The sequence below is a fragment of the Carcharhinus amblyrhynchos genome, chromosome 10, assembly GCF_965287045.1.
Source record: "Carcharhinus amblyrhynchos chromosome 10, sCarAmb.v2.hapA, whole genome shotgun sequence".
NCBI lineage: Eukaryota > Metazoa > Chordata > Chondrichthyes > Carcharhiniformes > Carcharhinidae > Carcharhinus > Carcharhinus amblyrhynchos.
The window spans coordinates 57,815,520-57,837,967 of NC_137333.1; the positions used below are offsets into that span (position 1 = coordinate 57,815,520).

The window sequence follows — 22,448 nt, forward strand, 5'->3', positions numbered from 1 at the left end:
TTGTTAGGAGGGAGTAGGAAAGTGGATTTCAAAGCAAGCTCTTAAATTGTATTGAATTTACAGATGATAAACAGACCATTCAACCTATTTACTCTGTGCTGCCACTTATGCTCCATATGAGCCTTGTTCCCCAAGGGTCTACCTGCATATCCTTCAATTCCTTTTATCCTTGTGTATGTATCCCAAAGGCATCTATGCAATTTGTCTCATGCATTTCTTGTGGTAGCAAATTCCACATTCTAATTACTCACTGGGTACAGAAGTTTCTCTTGGATACTTTATTGAATTTATAATGACAAGTTGGCATGATTTTAGCTGTCCTTTGATGATTTGGCAGGTGACAGCTTTGCATCTCAACTATTGTGCATACAAACATAACTGTTGGAAAACAATTGTATACTACTTCCTGCATTTATATTTGTGCAGGTGCAACTATTTGTCTTCAATTTCTGTTCCTTTTAACAACCTTTACTGGCTGGTATTATAATAGTTAAGCCACAGGTGTAGTTAGCTCTAAGTCACAATATTATCTTTGTTTTCTTTTCACATGGATGTGTTCGTGATTTGCTGCAATTGCAGGAAACGTGGTAGATTCATTTGCTCCTCATATCTTCCCATCATTTGTGACATACAATAAAAGTTCCATTCATGAGTATTTTGATACTAAATTCAAAATTCCATTTTTCTGATGACTTGGGGTGTTTTTTGTAATTCATTGTGCAGAATAAGTGATAGTTTACTGCAGGGAAATGTTATCTAACTGTAATTACCCATATGACATAATTTAAAGCTTATGAGTCATTTAAACCTGTGGAGTAACTTTCAGTCTCCCTGATGTACTTTGTGCATTCAGGTTAAACTGTGGGAATTGTTACTGTTGCCAAGTAGGAGAGCAGTGAAGTTTTTTGACATTTGATCTCTCAAAGTTTATGTGTCAAACCTCCCATGAAAGCCAGGGAACAAGAATGCATAATTCTTCTGTGCCTGCCTAACTACTGGAGGATGCAGACACAAAGCAATAAGTCTGGATTTTCCAACTTTCCTTCCAGTCCAGATGGGTGATAAGAAGTTAAAAATACATTTTTTTCTTCTCCTGATTTTTATTTCTATTGAAGTCAATTATATAAAATCAGGAGCGATATAAACTGAACTGTTAACACATTGGGTGGCACAGTGGCACAATGGTTAGCACTGCTGCCTCACAGTGGCAGGGACCTGGGTTCGATTCCCAGCTTGGGTCACTATCTGTGTGGAGTTTGCACATTCTCCCCATGTCTGTGTCGGTTTCCTCTGGGATGCTCTGGTTTCCTCCCACAGTCTGAAAGGCATGCTGGTTAGGTGCATTGGCCATGCTAAATTTTCCCTCTGTGTGCCTGAACGGGAACTGGAGTGTGGTGTGGTGTGGAGTGTGGTGACGAGGGGATTTTCACAGTAACTTCATTGCAGTGTTAATGTAAGCTTATGTGCGATAACAATAAATAAATTTTAAACTGTCGCCCATTTTAAAAAGTACTTCACCAAGTCCAGATCTACGCCATACTTCTCGCTGCACCAACAGAAGCTGTACATGTATATTGGAAGGGAATGAGAATTAGTACCAATATGCATGGACTGATCAGCCTGTAACCAACCCCAGGAAAATTTGATTTCTTTGCCCACTCCTACAGAATCATAGGGGATACAATCTTTTATATGCATATGTTTCACACTAGAAAACTTTGATTGAGCTATTCCTCTCCCCTTCATAAAAAAATTAGAAAATTGAAAAGAAAAATGTAGTTAAATAAGCATCCTTTCTTCTATGGTGAAGACCCAGACGCAGATCATTATGGGCATTAAAGAGGCCGGAAGTTCCTGCATCCAGCAGAGGTCTCATACAAATGGCAGAAAACTTCGTGAGAAGATACGAATTGTAATCTCCCCCATGTTTTCACTGTGCGTAAATATTTCCCTCTTTCTCTACCTTCAGTATATTCCCCCAAAGCTGTCTCTTGTTTCCCAACACAAGAAAAGGCTGTAAATCCCACAGTGCAGAGGGATGGGAAGTGGAAACACAAAGAGAAGTATTGTGGAAACAGGGAATATATTACTACAAAAGCAAAATACTGCAGATGCTAGAAATCTGGAATACAGACAAAATACTGATGATAGCATGTTTGATGGTGTCTATGGAGCAAGAAATGGAGTTAATATTTTAGGTTTGTCTGTAACCTTTCATCAGAACTAGGAAAAGTTAGAAATGTATTGGAGAAAAAAAAATCAACCCAGTAAAGGGTAAACATAGAACATAGAACATTACAGCGCAGAACAGGCCCTTCGGCCCACGATGTTGCGCCGACCAGTTACAAAACAATGACCCACTAACCTAAACCAATCCCTTTTCATCCATAAACGTATCCACGGATCTCTTAAACGCCCCCAAACTAGGCGCATTTACAACTGCAGCAGGCAGGGCATTCCAATCCCTCACCACCCTCTGGGTAAAGAACCTACCCCTGACATCCGTCCTATAACTACCCCCCTTTAATTTAAAGCCATGCCCCCTCGTGCTAGATTTCTCCATCAGAGGAAAAAGGCTATCGCTATCCACCCTATCTAAACCTCTAATCATCTTATATGTTTCAATAAGATCCCCTCTTAGCCGCCTTCTTTCCAGCGAAAACAACCCCAAATCCCTCAGCCTCTCCTCATAGGACCTCACCTCCATACCAGGCAACATCCTGGTAAACCTCCTCTGCACCCTCTCCAAAGCCTCCACATCCTTCCTGTAATGTGGGGACCAGAACTGCACACAGTACTCCAAGTGCGGCCACACCAGAGTTGTGTACAGTTGCAACATAACGCTGCGACTCCTAAATTCAATCCCCCTACTAATAAACGCCAAGACACCGTATGCCTTCTTAACAACCTTATCTACTTGATTCCCAACTTTCAGGGATCTATGTACACATACACCTAGATCCCTCTGCTCATCCACACTATTCAAAGTCCTCCCGTTAGCCCTATACTCAACACATCTGTTATTCCTACCAAAGTGAATTACCTCACACTTCTCCGCATTAAACTCCATCCGCCACCTCTCGGCCCAGCTCTGCAACCTGTCTAAGTCCTCCTGCAAACTATGACACCCTTCCTCACTATCTACCACACCTCCGACTTTGGTGTCATCAGCAAATTTACTAATCCACCCAACTATACCCTCATCCAGATCATTAATAATAAAAATTACAAACAGCAGTGGCCCCAAAACAGACCCCTGAGGCACACCACTCGTAACTGAACTCCATGATGAATATTTACCATCAACCACCACCCTCTGTCTCCTATCTGCTAGCCAATTCCTGATCCGATTCCCCAGATCACCCCCAATCCCATACATCTGCATTTTCTGCAGAAGCCTACCATGGTGAACCTTATCAAACGCCTTACTAAAATCCATATACACCACATCCACTGCCTTACCCCCATCCACCTCTTTGGTCACTTTCTCAAAAAAAAGTGGGTAAAGAAACAAAATTTGGGCAGAGGTTAAGATGTAATAATGATGAACTCAATATTGAGTGAATCTCAAAGGCTGTAAAGTGCCCAATCAAGAGATGTGGTGCTGTTCCTTGAACTTTTGTTGAGCTTCATTGGAATGCTATGGCCAGACAAGGACATGAAGGTCAGAATGGGATCAAGGCGGAGAAATAAAACGACAAGTTCCAGGAAGTTCTAGGTCACATTTCTAGACTGAGCAGAGGTACCCAGAAAAAGTGGTCACCCAGTTTGCAATAGGTCCTCCCGTTGTACAGAAGACCAGTTTGTACTCAGTTGAAAGAAACTCATTGTTTCAGCTGGGAGGTGTGTTTGGACTCTTGGATGATAAGGAAGGAAGTTAAATGGCAGGTGGTGCACCTCCTGCATTTGCAAGGAAAACTGAATGGAATGTGGAGGGGCTGAGGGGGATGACTGAGGAGTGGAACAGGATGTCATCGAGGGAATGGTTCCTTCCAAATGCTGAAAGAGCAGTTGAGAGGATGGTGGTGGCATCATGCTGGAGGTGGTGAAATTAAGATGGATGATTCCATGAATTTGAGGCTGGTGGAAGTGTGGCAAGGAAAACTCAAACATGCTTCTGCAAGGTGGAGGGAAGCGTGAAAGCAGAAGTGTGAAAAATAAAGCAGACACAGTTGAGTTGCCTATCAACCATGGTGGAGGGAATACTCAAATGAGAGAAAAGGAAGACATATTAGAATCGCCAGTATGAAAGGTTGTATCATCTGAACAAATGCAATAGAAACAAAAATTGTAGGAATTAAGAGTCCTTACAGGAAGCAGAATGGAGGAAGTTCAAGGCAGCTGTGAACTATAGTGAATGGGATTGCAAGATCGATTGTTCAATGTGAGAACAAGTTCAGTAGTTGGAGGGTGGTAGTGAACGGGAATTGACTGTTTCCTCCGTTAGAAAAAGAAATGACAACTATATTAATGCCACTGACTGATCTTTTCAGACATGACAGAAACTACTTCACTGTTTTAACCATGCTCTATTTTCGTATAAGTTGGGTAATTTTCCAATAAAACAGCAGAGAGCCACAGCCAGCAGCAGGGTTCCTCCAGGTACACACTGTGCACTACTATCAGTGATAAATGGTTGGAAAATCAGTGCAGCACACTTGAGGTGCACTGCTGGCAAATGAGGTCCAGTGAGTGGTGCAAAGTCGAGATGAACATTGTCTTGTATACAATCAACAAACTAAAATTCTCACACCAGGATTAAGTATTGGCGGCTCTGATATAAATAGAAGAGTGATTTGTTTGGGCTAGTTAGCTTGATAATGTACTTACACAGTCGTAGTAGGTGGTCCCATACTCATACAAACAAATGAAGAGGACAGAAAAATACCATATGATCCTGTAACCCTGCCTGTTATAATCATGAGCTAACTAGGTACCTTGATTCCCAATGTCTGCTCCCACTTGTAGTCATGTAATCTCCTGGAATAGAAAAAAAAGTAATGAATTATGATAGACAACTGAAAAGTATAACATGTTTTCCTCTGGTAATGGTCCAACCTCTGGCCACAAAAGAGGGAAAGGTGTTAAACTAAAATCCCTGTCAAAGGGCCACAATGCAAGTGGCACCTAAAATACACTGGGTGCCTGATCCATTTGTACACATCACCCACTCCCTTGGATTGGACCTGGGACACAGTTGAAAACTTCATGTGACAGCTATATCTTCAGCCACGTAGGCCATATGCTCTGAAATTCCCATTTATCCACTTCATCTCTTTCTGTTAAATCCTCTCTAAAATTTATCTCTTCCACCATATGTTTAGTTATCCCACTTTGTATCTTACTTGAATTGGTGTCAATCTTTGTAGTATTGTGATATTTTATGTTGTTAAAGGCACTAAGACTTCAATTTATATAGCTCATTTTATAACTTCAGGGCATCTCAAATGTGTTACAACAATTAATTATTTTTAAAGTGTAATCATTGTTGCAATGTAGGAAACATAGCAGCTAATTTGTGCACAGCAAACTCTCAGGAACAGCAAGGCAATATTGACACAATATTCTGTTTTAGTGATGTTGGTTGAAGGATTAATTTTCGCTAGGACACTGGAGATAATTCCCCCCGATCGTTTTCAAAGTAGTCCCATAGAATCTTTTATAATCACCTGACTGGGCCAACTGGGCCTTGGATTAACATCTCAGCCAAGAGACAACACCTCTGTCATGATAACAATCCCTCTCTACAGCACTGCCGGCCTCGATTTATGCTCAAGTCTCTGGAGTATGCTTTGAACCCTCAACTTACTGACACAGACTAGACAATGGACAACCTGCTGACTCACACTAGACCAGTGAACAATGATTGCTGTTGTTTTCTAACCCCCACTTGTGGTAGACCAAGGCCCAGAGATTTTGTGACTCATTTCCAGTTCATCACAATAATGATGAATGAAATATGCAGAAGTAAAATATAACAAGCCATTTGACCCAACCCATTGATGAACACATGAACAAATGCGTGAAAGGTGATTGCTCATGTGAAATTGGAACTGAAATACATTACCAGTGTAATTGAAAGGGACCCTCAACAATATCAGTACTATGTTATGCAGTATTTAGTGCAGGAATGTGTCCACTAACAAAATAGAACATATTTTCAATGTTTGCCATAACTGACTTTAAAACAGACTTGTCACATTCAATGGTCATTTGTGTATGTTTGAACAAAATGCTTTTATGGCACTATATTTGTACTGTTGTCTGTCTTATTACTTTTTGTGTACATAGAATCACTACAGTGCAGAAGGAGGCCATTCAGCCCATTGAGCTTGCATTAACAATCCCACACAGGCCCTATCCCCATAACCCCATGTATTTCCCCTGCTAATCCCTTTGACACTAAGGGGCAATTTATTATGGCCAATCAAAATAAAACTGGAGCACCCAGAGGAAACGCACACCGATACAGGAAGAAGAAGATGAAAACTCCACACAGTCACCCAGATAGGAATTGAACCTGGTGCTGTCAGGCAGCAGTGCATGCCACTATGCCACAATGCTACCCATATATGTGCCATTGATAAATCTCTGTGGAATTTCACAAAGGCATGACAGGAACAAGGTGGTATCATCTTCCTAATTGTCCATGAACCTTCAGAGTGCCTAAGCAATAGGAATTTGGGACTGATAGAATACCATGAAATTCATGCAAGTACAAAAGGAATTATTCTGAATCCAATTGAGAGTCCAAGGATTTAAATATGTCAGATTTGTTTTCTTCAATTGTTTTCAATTCCATAATGTTGCAAAGATCAAGTTGTTATTTTTCAATAATCCCTCCTGAATTGAATGCATGTAACTGTTAAAGGAGACATGGAAGTGTAGATTCACCATTCCCCGCTGTCCCAAAGTGGATCCACGTTCCAATAACATTAGTCCTGGTAACACTGAAATAATTTTGAATTTTGACTAACTTAAACTGAATTTAATCAATTACAACAGTGCAGAACTCACCCTAGTGGCTTCAGTTTGTAGTTTTAGAGTATTCAGGGTTGAAAGGGTAAATGTGTGGGACTACAGAAACAGTGCCACCCACATGATAATTTAAAAGAGAAACACATAACTAAGAGTCACAGAGTAGAAGGCTCATGGCTTAGATTGTAAACTGGATATCTATATATAGTTTTGTTTATCTAATAAACAAGTTAACGATCAGACATGGTTATGTCTCTTTAATTGTTCATTAGCCAATCACAACCAACATATGACATGGACTCAGAGATAAGATTTTACAACATAGTGGTCACTGGGATGACAGCTATGAAAGACCCCAAAACCTCCAAAAATTAACTTTGAGTTTGTCAGTCTGAGCTGAAAAAAGAATGCCAAAATGAAGACTTTTGTGAAACAGTGAAAATCTCCAAAAAGAGTTCCATAGATGGCATGGAGGCAGAAAGACAGGCAGAAAAAGAAACTTGATCAGCTGAATAAGACCTGCAGCATATCATGTGGTGGTCTGTAAAAAATCCCTGATCCAGTAATAGAGTCAAAGAGCCTAGTAACAATTGAGGAATGGTAACCAAACATTGAAAAAGGTTCAAAAGTTTCACATTAATGGTGTAGTAAGCAGATTCCACTGGAAAAGTGCAGGTTTTCAGACTCTCTGGGTCCGAGGTTGGCGCTATCATGCATGGCAGCCGCAAGACAGCAATAGTTTTTTAAAACAGCACAATTCCCCAGTGGACAGAAAGCAGTGAACAGAGCTTAATAGTAACTCCCAGTGATTAGTTTTAAACTCTGCAAAGTTGAAGGATGTTACCAAAATCAGTGAAAGGCTGATTAGCAGAGGAAAACTCCATTAATAAAGCAAACATCCCAAAACAACTGTGGATTCCAAATTCACTTTGCCACACCTATTTGGGTGTAGGGATTCAGGAGGAAGAGACTTTTAAGATTCAGAATTGCATCTCGATTGGACAATAAGTCTAAGGCTGAATAAGTCAAAATGTAATCTATTGGAGCAGTTGCTGGTGATGTTATAGCAAGATGAGGCATTAAGGAAACATCAGACAAATTCAAAGAAATCTTAAAAGCCTTTGATAATTATTTTAATTTACTGACTAACAAAATATTGGAAAGTGCCAGATTTGACAAGGGTCCAGAAACGAGGTAACTGGTAGATGTCTTTATCAACAAGCTGTATTAACTGGTTGAAAAAAACTGAGCTGATATGAGACCACATGGCTGTTGGATTTACGGGTGACACTCTATCTGACCACCTGCAACCCAAGTTAATAAACAACTCTTCCTTTTAACGCAATCTATTTATGTAATGTATATCCGATACTTTTGTTCCTTCAGCAAATCCTTTTTCAAACAGGTGCCTATGTAGTGGCTAGTTTCTAAGCCAATGTCTGTCCTACTCTCCAGTTGGTCGCTATAAGGTTCAGGACCACATGCTGATGAGATCATTCCTTCTAATTTTCAGTTTCCCAACAGAAAGGTGTTGCTTCTTTACCTGATACCTTATTATAGAAAGTGACTCTGTGTGAAAACAAACTTCTGATCTCCTATCATATGACATTATGGATCTGAGTTCCATCTTCTGTTTTGTACATCAGTCAAGCAGTTTTAACCTGGTTTCAATACAGATTACCATTATCTAAAAGAACAATTAAAAGCTCCCTGGAAAGTTTTGAATAAAATGTTACTGAAAATGTAACTAGATTAGAGAAGCTGATGATTGATACAAATGAATGGGAATCAGATTGCAATGTGTACCACCTTAACGCTTCCTGTATTAAATTCATTTCTTAGACCTGGAAAAGACGTTGGTTCATTCTGCGTAGTGGACGGATGAGTGGAGACCCTGATGTTCTAGAGTACTACAAAAACATCCATTCCAAAAAACCAATCCGTGTGATAGATCTTCACTTCTGTGAGCAAGTTGATGCAGGACTAACGTTCAAAAAGAAAGAGTTTCAAGACAGCTTTGTTTTTGACATCAAGACAATTGACCGTACCTTTTATCTGGTGGCAGAGACTGAGGAAGAAATGAACAAGTGGGTTCGATCCATCTGCCAGATCTGTGGATTCAACCAGTCTGATGAGAATGCAGGTAACAAAATACACAACATTAAAATCTTCTGATGTAGCACTTCCTAGCTACAGTCCATTGCCCCTTTTTCCCATTTGGCAGTTGCATGTTTGCTTCTTGATTTTAACACATCAGGCAGCAATAAATGTACCGTAACAGCACAATTATTTACTTTTATTGGAGTACAGTTATGTTTCCAATATGTTCAAATGGACAATTATTAGAATACTTAATTACAAAGTAATAATCCTGCGAGGCTTTCTGTTTCACTTCAAATGCACAAGAATCATTTATCAAATGTTGTGAAAACCACTGGAACTGGCTGGAAATCTAAACCTAAAACAGAACATGGTGGGAGCACATTACAGGCCTAAGAATAAGGCGTTATTTTGGGTTGAAACCCTCAAAGAATGCATTTTCACTTTTCAGCTGCCAGTGGGGCTAGCATTTTCAGCCTTCCCTTCGTGGATAAGGAACTGGATGATGTATTGGATTAATACTCAGCTTGTTCATCTCTGGAATCTGGATGTAAATCCAGACCCCTCAACCACAGTTTAAAGTGGGTATGGGAAAACGTTTTGCCAGCACAGAGGTCTTAAAATAGAACTGAAAGAAAAATTACAGTTTTCTGAGTTTGAAGTTCGGAGATACAAGGAGTTGTATTCTGCTGTCAGTGGTACTTTATCTGACACTGAAGTGACTAACAGTTATACAGGGTGAAAGAATTGGATGGTGTATTTCATTCTAAGTATTGACTTCCTTTACTTTGTTGAGTGAAGAATTCACCTCATCTTTTTTGAACTGCGCAAGTGACATCCATTGGTCAGATGCATTTGGCACAATAAGATAATGAATAAAAGAAAAGTTGCAATTCAACATTTAGCCCCCTTGTGATGCATTTGTGTTGCTGGTTTACAGCATTGGAATTGGTAGCCACTGCTAATGGAATTGGTTTCCCCTGGAGCCTCTGTAGGCAGCACTGTCTCTGAACACAACAATATCACAAGTGGTTTTATATTCAGAGCAGTGATTTTTGGACTCCAGCTCTCTTCAGTAACTGAAGTCCTTATTGCCCACCATGTCAGCAAGGAATTTTTTGGTCGTTGGCATACAAGAATCATCCCTCTTCTTGTAGGGATGAGGGAAGACCGAATAAAGTACTGTTTCACTTCAGCTAAAAGGCCAGCTGAACAAAGACATTGAAATGCAGTTGTTACGTGTTTTTCCATTGCTGTAGAAACTACCCAATTATACAAACAGCAACAATGATTTACTTTTCTATAAAAGAAAAATGCTGTGGATTCTGGAAATCAGAAATAAAAACTGCAAGTGCTGGAAATACTTAGCAGGTCTGGCAGCATCCGTGAAGAGAGATAGAGAGCTAATGTTTGAATCGACTTTCATTTATGGACTACCTTAAAATGAGGTATAATGTCCAGGGCACTTTATAAGAGCGTTATCAAACAAAACTTGATAGCAATTCACATAAGCAGATATAGGGACAGATGATTTTACAAAGTTTATTTAATAGCCACAAGTAGGCTTACATTCACACTGCAACGGAGTTACTGTGAAAATCCCCTAGTCGCCACACTCTGGTGCCTGTTCAGTATGCTGAGGGAGAATTTAGCATCGCCAATGCACCTAACCAACATGTCTTTTAGACTGTGGGAGGAAACCGGAGTACCCGGAGGAAATCCAGACACTGGGAGAATGTGCAAATTCCACACAGACAGTGATCCAAGCCAGGTATGGAACTCGGGTCTCTGGCGCTGCAAGATAGCAGTGCTAACCACTGTACCATCATGCCACCCAATCTTCAAAAATCAAAGGGTTAGGCCAGAATCTTACAGCCGTTCACACCGGCAGGATTCTCTGGTCCTGCTGCAGTGAACAGAGATTTGGCTGGGCAGCAAATTGTCTATCCTGGCTGCAGTGGGAGTGGGGTATGAACGGCTGGTAAGATCGCACCCTTAGGTTTTAAGCAGTGTCTTAAAAAGGAGAGAGAAGGAGACAGGAGGAGAGGTTGGGGGGGAGGTGGATTTTAGATTGTGTATCTGGAGGAGGTTACAGCGATAGAGTGGGAACTAGGCTGTGGAAACATTAGAGCACAAGGATGAGAATTGAAATTCAAAGCATTGCTTGACTTGGGGGCCAATGTAAGTTAGTGAGCAGAAAGGTGAGTGGGGCATGGTGAGAATTGGAATATGGACAGCACCAATTTGGCTTAGTTCAAGCTTATGGAGGGAGGAAAATGGGAGGCTAGCCAGCAGAAAACTTGATTAGTCAATGCATGTTTAATAAATATGCATCTGTTTAAAAATGGGTTGATAGTGTTTCTTGAAGCAGTCCTAGAATTTAAATTCTGCAATAAACATTAACAAGTTTTTCTTTCCTCAATGAACAATGTTGTTCAAGATACACACTTGTACATTCTATTAGAACACATGGGATTGGGATAAGATATTAGCATGGGTTGAGAACTGGTTAGTGGACAGAAAATATAGGAACAGATGGAAAATGTTTGGGTTGGCAGGACACTGATAGGATTAATACCGGAGCTTTCTATTTATAATCTATAGTAATGACTTTGATGAGAGTCTGCGTGTAACATATCCAATTGTGGCAACAGTTTCAGGTTAGGTGGGAAAGTAATCAGGATGCAAAAAGGCTGCAGAGGTTGGATGAAGGGGCCAGTGCATGGAGGCTGGAATACAATGTGGCAATGTGTGAAGTTCATAGGAGAAATTTTTTTAAAAAGCATGTAATTTTTAGAATGGTGATAGGCTAGGAAATGTTGACATTCAGAGAGACCTGGGTGTCCTTGTACATGAATCTCAGAAAATTCACATGCAGGCAAAGCAAGCAAGTAAGAAGATAAATGATATAGTTGCTTTTGTTGCAAAGTGATTGGACAAGAGGATGAGTAAACAAGTTTTTCTATAATTGTACAGAGCATTGATGAGACCATACTGAGAGTATTATCTGAATTTCTGGTGTCTCTACTGAAGGAAGGATATATAGGCCCTTGAGGGAGTTCAATAAAGGTTCAGTAAACTGGTTCCTGGGACAATGAGTTTCTCTTATGTTGAGAGACCAAGTAGATTAGGCCTATATTCTATGGGGTTTATAAGAATGGGAAGCAATACAATGGAAACAATTCAAATTCTTATATGGCCTGATAGGATAGATGCTGAAAAAATGCTTATCCTGGCTGGGCAATCTAAAACACAGGACCTGTTTTAGAATAAAGGGTCAGCCATTTAGAACTGAGAGGAGGAGAAACATCTTCACTGAAAGGGTTGTGAACCTTTAGAATTCTCTCCCTCAGAGAACTGTGGATATATAGTCTTTTGAGTGTATTTAAAACAGGTTGACAAATCTCTGAGCATCAATTAAGGAATAATGATGATAGTGCAGGAAGATGGATCTGGGATAGAAGATCAGCTATGATCTGATTGAATTGCACAGAGCAAACATGAAAGGCAAAATGACCTACTCCAGCTCCAAGTTTTTATGTTCCATTCGATTTTGATGATATAAGTTGTGCACCTGTGTTTAGAGTTTCATTTTTCACTTCCTTAAATATTGCACATGTGTATTATGAGTAATCTTTGAAAAGTATGTAGAATTTGAATAAATGAAAATGATGCATATTAAACCTTTTACGCCTGTATCAGACATGGATGAAATCTTTGGAAGTATGGGGTACTGATTGTTCAGGTTTGGACCCAAATCCTTTATTTATCAGACCTGCTGCATGGCCCTGTTTAATTGGCTCTATCTCAAAGTTGCACATTTTGTATCAACTGGAGAATTTGGCAACACTGTATGGAAATATAATAAATCAGATAAAAATCAGCATAAAATTGATCCTTCTCAGCTAGAAACTATTCTATGCATCATGTTTACTCCGCAAAGCAAAATTAAATGCCCACTATGACCTTGCTTGTATGAAGAATAATAGAGGGATATCTAATTATCTAATGACTGATTAAATTTTTAGTGTTTAAAATTGTGTTTGACAAGTGAACATTATAATTAGTAGCTATGTCTGTTCCATTTGGCTACTGATTGCAACGTTACGATGTTGTGACCTGTTAAAAAAAAATCCTGCTGTAAAGTTGGTCTCTCCTTTATGTGGGTTGAAGAATTCCATGACGAACAAGAACACTTTTGGGACTGAATTAGGCATCATGTTGTTATAAAAGTAGTTAATTTTAATGAGGCAAGTCCAAATGGGGCAATTAAGAAATTAATTACACAGTATCACATTCCAGCCTATGTCTAATTACTGATATTAATCTAATTGTGGACCTCCCATCTTCCACACTTGTAAGATCCAATCTACTGGGATCTTTCTAGAATGTAGGGAATTTGGAAGATCAGAATCAATACATCCATTATCTCTACAGCACTTTTGTTAAGACTCTACGATGAAAGCCGTCAGTTTCAGGGGACTTGTCAACCTTCAGTTTGAATAGCTTTCCTAGTACATTTTCCCTGGTGTAATGATGCACGCTCACAGACTTTGTCAGGAACACTGAGGGTATTTATCAACGAGTAAAAACTGTAAAGAGACCAGCAGCCCCCTGGCTGCCCAGGAACAGCCCACCAGCTGTCCCAGTCCCTACATGTCTACTACATTTCTTCAGATAGTCTTCTGCCGAACAGAGAGCTACCCCTTGGGGTGATTTCCCACTCCTGTCCTAAATGGTCCTCCAAGCCAGGTGATCCTCTACTGGTGTGTTGTCCTTTAAAGGACAATCACCACATCCCTCCCACTTTAACTGTCTTATACAAGCTTCAAAACTAAGTTACTCAAGCCCAAATTCTAATTATAACATTATACACATAAGTTGGATAATTATAAATCGCATCTTCTTTGTTTCTTGTAGAGAGATGTAATTTTGTAGTCTAAGATGCTTCCACCGGATCAACACTAACAGGAACTGCAAATAACAGGTACCTCTTCTAGCACAGGCAGTTCATTACTACTTGCTTACATGGGGACATCAGTTATGTCTGTAACAGGTCAATCAGGTACTTTGGTTTCTACAGGCTCAAAAACATTTATTGATGGGTCATTGATAATATCCTGAGGCTTGTGCGGTCAAACAAAAACACTTTTGTTGGTAGGCTTTGACTGTGTACAGTTCCAAATATGTTCTCACATGGAACATTTTCATACAGGCTTGCTACTTTTCCATTTGTGCGACCAATTCAGCGATCTTGTTCTGGCACATAATCTCAGTTTCTTTCTCTTTCTGAATTGCTGATCCTGCTGTCAGTTTTAATGTTTTTACCTTTTCAGTTAATTTCTAATTGTCAAACTTCCTTCTTCAAGCTTTTATTCTCCTGATTCAGCTCTTTACTGGAGTAGTTCTTATTTTCTCGTTGCTTTTTCATGGAATTCAGCTTATTCTCCATTGTCTCATTAAATTCTTTTTAATTTCATTTAGTCAATTTTTTTGCAACTATATTTTTAGTTTGCTCTCGGTCATTTCATCTTGTTGTTTCAATGTCCTCTCTCGAGCTTTAATTCTTTTTGCTGATTCCTCCCTATTCTCAATAGTTCCAAGTTTCTTTTGAAATCTTTAATTTCCACACATCTTATGACGTGAATCCACCATGTTCTTACTGGAGATACAGATTTCATAAATGAAATCTTCGCAGGATTCTCCTGCTGTGCTTGCACCCAAGACCAGAAATTCCCGCCCCAGGTTCAATTCACCTTTGAATGGTTCGCTGAACTTTCCAATGTTGTCACTATGATCCCTGAATTGGGAGAGACAAGAGAATTTCAGCCTTCACTTCTATTTATCTTACTTTCAACTAAACACTTTTTGCCTTCATTGTTGATCGGGTTTGCCTCCGATGAAGTTTGACTTGTTGCCATTCTACAATTCTTCATTGCTCTTCACTTGGTCATTGATTGTCTTTCTTTGCCCTCTATCTGTGTCCTTTTGTCATTGCCCTCCTAGGGTGTTTCAGTGCCTCCTCTGGAGCCTTCCATTGCTTCTTCCCTGAGCACTTCATTTCCTCCTTTGACGTCTGACATTACATCTTCCCTGAGGTCTTATTGCCTCCTCTGAGGTCTTGTGCTGCTTATAATCCTTTTTTGAGAATTGCTTTCTGTTTGGATCGTAAATCTTCTTGTCTGTTGTCCTTTGTTCCTTATTGTGGTTGCTGCATTGAATGCATTACCTTTTTAATACTGTCAGCCTTTTTTTCAACTGTCAGCAGTTGCCAGTTTTCTCTCTCTTTTTCCTGTGCTTTTGAAGTTTTGACGTGAAACAGGCTCTCCTTTGAACTTTTTTTAACTTTAAAACTTCTGTTTCAACCCTCCAAAACTTATCCTTTTCACTAATAGAAAACCAGCTGCCTGGAGAGTCCATCTTTTCTTCTTTTGATGTGCCCATTTCTTCCTTTGTTAAATTCATTAGCCAATCCAGTGCTGTCCATCCATTATCCCCCCAACCCCCTTTCAGCCTTTTCAATTTCCCGTGCATATGGGGCAGCTCCTTCAGTTCCCATGGCATTTTTTTTCTTTTTTACTTTAATCACTGCTTTCTGTGCTCTCATTCCTTCCTTCCTTCTTTTTAAAAAAAGTCTCTTCAGTAATGTCCTGTTTTTTATTCCTCAAGTTCCACTTTTTAAAAAATATGAATAACAGCACCAACTTCTGGAAACTATTTTCTCTTCATTTTTTGTTCTTCTATATGTTTCTAAACTTCTGACTGTACCAGCCAATCCACACTTGCACCATCCTTTAGGGCCTGACACCATCTCAATATCTCACTGGGTCTGTTCATCCAAAAACAGGCATTCAGGTGAGTGTCATTTTTCTTCAGACTTCTGTTAAAACTGAATGGCTGTATCTTCATAATCTGCCCCATCTTCGTTCCCAATGCAATGATGCATGCTACATACTTCAGGAACACAGTATTTATTATTTATCAAGAGAAAAATGTAGAGAGGTTGGCTGCCCACTGGCTACATGGCTTCAGACTGTCTTCTGCCAAAGAGAGAGCTTTATGCACTGGGGTGATTACCCACTCTTGTCCTGATTGGTCCCTCATGCCAGGTGATCTTCTTCTGCTGTGTTGTCCTTTAAAGAGAAAATCACCACATCAGGGGATTGTGATTGTTTTAAGTTCCACCCTCCCTTCTTTCTCTTGATTCTCAAACATTCTTGGTATGTTTTTGAGTTTCCTACAGTTGAGATCAGTGCTCAACATTTCTCTACTTCTCATTATTAATTCTCCAGCCTTACTCTCTAAGGGACCAATACTCATTTTAGTTATTCTTTTTCTTTTTAAATATTGAAAGAAATTCTTACTCTTTGTTTCTACATTTCTAGCTAACTTTCTCAACCGCTCTAATTTCTTTCTCAATTATTATTTTTTTCATCACTTTAGCTGCTTTCTAAATTCTGTCATATTGTGTGATCTGCCCTAATCTTCATGGTATTGTACACTTTACCTTTCAATTTGATGCTGTCTTTAACTTGTTTAGTTAGTCACAGATGGTGCATCTTTCTCCTGGGCCCAAATTTTACATTCCTCTGTTAGCGAGTTTGTTGGCAGGTGTGACCACTGACCACACACCCCCTCTGATCTTGCTGCAGCTTTGTAGTAGGACAGGCGAGGCCTAGGCCAAACGCCAGCTCATAAATTCTTTGAGGCCTTTACATGACCAATAATGAGTACTTAATGGCCATTGTCTGCCCAGCCTCAATTTTCAGGCTGAGAATAATTCAGGGTGGAAGTAAACCTGAAAAGTGACTGTGCTCAGGCCTCAGGGAGGAAAAGGGAAAGGAGGATGCCTTCATCAACAGAGCAAAAGGGGTAGTGTGCCTCTATCAACAGCCTCCCTTGCATCTTCCCCACCCTCCTCAAAACATTTGGCCCCTGTGGCTGCTCCATCCCGTTCTAGCCTCTCCACAAAATGCCTACTCCTTTTGCCTACACGCAGGTGTTGCTACCCCTCAGTGCCCGAACTCCCAGAAACGTATTTCATTGTGGACCCTGGGAATTGGACCCTGGAGATTTCTTGCAGCCCAGTCTCGTCCACTACAACATCTGGCAGTGCTGAGACTAGAGGGCTGTCAATCAAATAGATTGGCCGGGAACACACTGAGGCGGGTCTTCCTCCCAACAGATTAATTCCAACTGACTCATCAGGAAGGGAAACCCCAGCATCCAAAAATCCTGGCACCACAGTAATTCTTTATCACTGATTTGGAAATTGACTGAGATTTAGGAAACTGCTCTTTCAATGTCTGCCAATGTGTATCTACTGAGTAATCTTTTTATCTTTCCTCCCAGTTCACTTTGGCCAACTCTATCCTTGTAATTGCTTTTATTTAAGTTTAAGACCCTACTCTTGAATCTATATTTCTCACCTTTCCCTCAAACTGATTGTGAAATTCAAATGTTATCACTAATGTTACCTAGAATCTCATTTGCTATAAGGTCATGAATTAAACCTGCCACATTGCACACTATCAAGTCTGGAATAGCCTCCTCTCTGGTTGACTCTGAAATGTACTCCTCTAAGAAATTGTCTCGATAAACTCTATGGGTAGGATTTTCCAGCTGCCATTGCCCCAAAACTGAAAAATCCAGCCCGAGGTCAATTTTTACATGGCTTGCCCCTCGCCTGCAACAATTCCCATGGCAGATGGGACTGAAAAATTCCCCCTATAAATTCAGCTTCCAGACTACCTTTGCCAATCTGATTTGTCCTACCTTTGTGCAGATTAAAATCACCTATAATTTTTGCTGTATCTTTCGTACAAGTCTCCATTATTTCTTCCTGTATGCTCCATCCTTCAGTGTAGTTACTGCCGCGGGCCTATAAACGACTCTCACAAGTGACTCCTTACCTCTGCTGTTTCTTACCTTGATTTGATTTGTTATTGTGTTTGATGAGAAGTATTGTTTCTTGCATTCTATACAGATAAAACATACAGTACATAGAGAAGGAAAGAAGAAGGTGTAGAGTGTAATGTTACAGTCAAAGCTCGGGTATTGAGAAAGATCAACTTAACACGAGGTAGATCCATTCAGAAGTCTGATGGCGGCTGGGAAGAAGCTGTCCTTGAGTCGGTTGGTACATGACCTCAGATTTTTGTATCTTTTTCCTGACAGAAGAAGGTGAAAGAGAGCATACCTAGGGTGCGTGGGGGCCTTGATTATGCTGGCTGCTTTGCTGAGGCAGTGGGAAATTTGGACAGAGTCAATGGATGGGAGATTGATTTGTGTGATGCCCTGGGCTTCATTTATGACAATTTTAGTTTCCAGCGGTCTTGGATAAAGCAAGAGCCATACAAAGGTGCGATACAACCAGATTGCGTTCTATGCTTAAATGCTTATCTTAAATGCTTTCTATGGTGCATCTGTAAAAGTTGGTGAGAGACTTGGTGGACATGCCAAATTTCCTTAACCTCCTGAGTAAGTAGAGGCGTTGGTGGGCTTTCTTAACTATAACTTCTACCCAAACCTCTACCTCTAACTATAACCTCTAGCCAAACTGATTCTGCATTCTCAAAATGGCTTCTTACTGGGTACCCAAAACCTGTATAGGTGTGCAGCTGATGAATATATGATACTAATTTTTCATCTTGGGGCAGAACTGGGCATGAGACATTAGGAGTTCTATGTATATGTTCCCGTAAATAACTTGGGCTGCTGCTGGACAAGGTCCCTCAAATCCCCACAATCAGGCATCTAACTTAGTCCTTTCTGAACTGGATCAGGTTCAAGATGGCCTAGTATCATTCAGTCCCAGAATGAGTGGTGCTTCAGGGCCCTATTTTCAATCAGGACTTGTCACAGCACAGTATTAAGGCCAAAGGAAGTCCATTGACTTTAGAAATCAGTTAGCCATTCAATAGTCAAAAATGAGTCCTAGCACAAATAAGTCACTCTACAAGGGAAGAACACAAAATTTAAAAGAAGTTTAATATTGTTCTGAAGTGAAGCAACCCGTGTTATAACTGTAGCCAGTAAATTCTTACGTAATTTGTGGGACAAGTCTTTAGAATGATTTTTAGTGATCTAATGGTGAACACTTGGTGAAACATAAAATGTTAAAGAACAATTCAGCGTCATTGAGAGAGTCCAAAGGTGAGGATTAAAAGTTAGTCCATGCATCTGGAATAAGAACATAAGAACGTAAGAAATAGGAGCAGGAGTAGGCCATCTAGCCCTTCGAGCCTGCCCCGCCATTCAGTAAGATCATGGCTGATCTGTCGTGGCTCAGTTCCACTTTCCCGCCCTCTCCCCATAACCCTTAATCCCCTCTCTTATCAAAAACCCATCAACCCGCGTCTTAAAAATATTTAGCGAGGCAGCCTCCACCACTTCAATGGGCAGAGAATTCCAGAGATTCACCACCCTTTGAGTGAAGAAGTTCCTCCTCAACTCCGTTCTAAACCGCCCCCCCTTTATCTTGAGGCTGTGCCCCCTAGTCCTACTGTCTTTTTTGAGTGGGAAGAGTCTCTCCACCTCTATCCTATCCATCCCATTCATCATCTTGTACGTCTCAATGAGATCTCCCCTCATTCTTCTAAACTCCGAGTACAAGCCTAGTTTATTCAGCCTCTCCTCATAGCTCAACCCCCTCAACTCCGGTATCAGCCTAGTAAACCTCCTCTGCACTCCCTCCAAGGCCAAAATATCTTTGCGCAGGTGCGGCACCCAAAACTGCACACAGTACTCCAGCTGCGGCCTCACCAATGCCCTATACAGCTGCAGCAAGACCTCCCTACTTTTATATTCAATCCCCCTCGCTATGAAGGCCAGCATCCCATTCGCCTTCCTGACCACCTGCTGCACCTGCAAGCTGGGTTTTTGCGACTCATGCACAAGGACCCCGAGGTCCCTCTGCATCGTCGCCTGCTGCAGTTTTTCGCCACGTAAGTAATAGTCCTTCCTACCATTATTCCTACCAAAGTGGACCACCTCACACTTGCCAACATTAAATTCCATTTGCCATTTCCTGGCCCATTCGCCCAGCCTATCTAGATCATAGAAACATTTCAGCAAGAGTAGGGAAGGCGGTAAAAGAGGTAGAGGAGTAGCACTGTTAATCAAGGATAGTTTAACGGCTGCTTAAAGGCATTTCGAGGGCGATCTGCCTACTGAGGTAACATGGGCTGAAGTTAGAAATAGGAAAGAATCGGTCACGTTGTTAAGAGTTTTCTATAGACCCCCAATTAGTAATAGAGATGTGGAGGAGGAAATGACAAAGCAGATTATGGATAGGTGTGGAAGGTGGTTATCATGGGCGACTTTAACTTTCCAAATATTGATTGGAACCTTTATAGGTTGAATATTTCGGACAGGACACTTTTTGTACAGTGTGTGCAGGAGAGTTTCCTGACACAATATGTGGATAAATCGACAAGAGGTGGGGCCACACTGGACTTGGTACTGAGTAATGCACCAGGCCAAGTGTTAGATTTGTTTGTGGGAGAGCACTTTGAAGATAGTGACTACAATTCCGTGTCCTTCATTATCGCAATGGAGAGGGATAGGGCTGTACGGCAGAGCAAGGTTTATAATTGGGGCAGGGGTAATTATGATGCGATTAGGCAAGAATTAGGGAGCATAAGATGGGAGCAGAAACTGTCAGGTATGGGCACAAAAGAAAAGTGGAGCTTTTTCAAGGAACAAATACCGTGTGTCCTTGATAGGTATGTCCCTGGCAGGCAGAGAGGAAATGGCCGAGTGAGGGAACCATGGTTCACAAAGGAGGCTGAATGTCTTGTTAAAAGGAAAAAGGAAGCGTATGTAAGGATGAAAAAACAAAATTCATTTGGGTCGTTTGAGTGTTACAAGGTTGCAAGGAATGAGTTTAAGAAAGGGCTTAGGAGAGCTTGGAGGGGGCATGAGAAGTCCTTGGTGGGTCAGATAAAAGAAAACCCCAAAGCTTTTTACCCTTATGTGAGGAATAAAAGAATGACCAGGGTGAGGTTAGGACCAGTCAAGGACAGTAGTGGGACCTTGTGCATGGAGTCAGAAGAGATCGGTGAAGCATTGAATGAATACTTTTCTTCAGTGCTCACTAAGGAGAGGGGCCATGTTTTTGAGGAGGAATGCGTGATACAGGCTGATAGGATGGAGGAGGTAGATGTTCTGAGGGAAGATGTATTAGCAATTTTGAAAAACCTGAGGGTGGATAAGTCCCCTGGGCCAGATGGGATATATCCCAGGATACTTTGGGAGGCAAGGGATGAGATTGCTGGGACTTTACCTTTGATCTTTGGGTCCTTACTGTCCACAGGAATAGTGCCAGAGGACTGGAGAGTGGCAAATGTTGTTCCTCTTTTCAAGAAAGGAAATAGGAATGTCCCTGGTAATTATAGGTCAGTTAGTCTTACTTCGGTGGTCGGTAAGTTAATGGAAAGGGCCCTGAGAGATAGGATTTATGACCATTTGGGAAGGCTCAGTTTAATCTGTGATAGTCAACATGGTTTTGTGAGGGGTAAGTCCTGCCTCACAAATTTGATTGAATCCTTTGAGGAGGTCACTAAGTGTGTGGATGAAGGTAGAGCAGTTGACGTTGTATACATGGATTTTAGTAAGGCATTTGATAAGGTTCCCCATGGTAGGCTCATGAAGAAGATAAGGAGGTGGGGGATAAGTAACTGGCTGTATCATAGAAGACAGTGGGTGGTGGTGGAGGGAAAATTTTCAGACTGGAGGCCAGTTACTAGCGGTGTACCACAGGGGTCAGTGCTGGGTCCTCTGCTATTTGTGATTTTTATCAATGACTTGGAAGAGGGGGCTGAAGGGTGGGTTAGTAAATTTGCTGATGACACCAAGATTGGTGGAGTAGTGGATGAGGTGGAGGGCTCTTGCAGGCTGCAAAGAGACATTGATAGGATGCAGAGCTGGGCTGAAAAGTGGCAGAATGAGTTTAACCCTGATAAGTGTGAGGTGATTCATTTTGGGAGGACAAACTTGAATGCAGATTACAGGGTCAACGGCAGGGTTCTGAGGAATGTGGAAGAACAGAGAGATCTTGGGATTCATATCCACATATCTCTGAAGGTTGCCACTCAACTGGACAGAGCCATGAAGAAGGCTTATAGTGTGTTAGCGTTTATTAACAGGGGGTTTGAGTTTGAGAGCCATGGGGTTATGCTGCAACTATATTGGACGTTGGTGAGACCACATTTGGAATACTGTGTGCAGTTCTAGTCATCTCATTATAAGAAGGACGTGGAAGCATTGGAGAGAGTGTGGAGGAGATTTACCAGGATGCTGCCTCGTTTGGAGGGTAGGTTTTATGAGGAAAAGTTGAGGGAGCTGGGGCTTTTCTCTTTGGAGTGGAG

At 41.0% G+C, this 22,448-nt stretch overlaps 2 protein-coding genes across 2 annotated transcripts in view; one reads left to right on the plus strand and one right to left on the minus strand.

Annotated features, from left to right (window-relative positions):
- Nucleotides 1-22,448, plus strand: part of gab2 (GRB2-associated binding protein 2) — a 294,459-nt gene that overhangs the window by 183,621 nt on the left and 88,390 nt on the right. Inside the window, exon 2 of the mRNA XM_080197098.1 lies at nt 8,821-9,121. Coding sequence (XP_080053224.1) covers nt 8,821-9,121 — 301 coding nt within the window. The remainder of the gene's footprint in view (nt 1-8,820; nt 9,122-22,448) is intronic.
- The window catches only part of LOC145348955 (ubiquitin carboxyl-terminal hydrolase 35-like), a 399,754-nt gene that overhangs the window by 162,810 nt on the left and 214,496 nt on the right, over nt 1-22,448 (minus strand). The window lies entirely within an intron of this gene.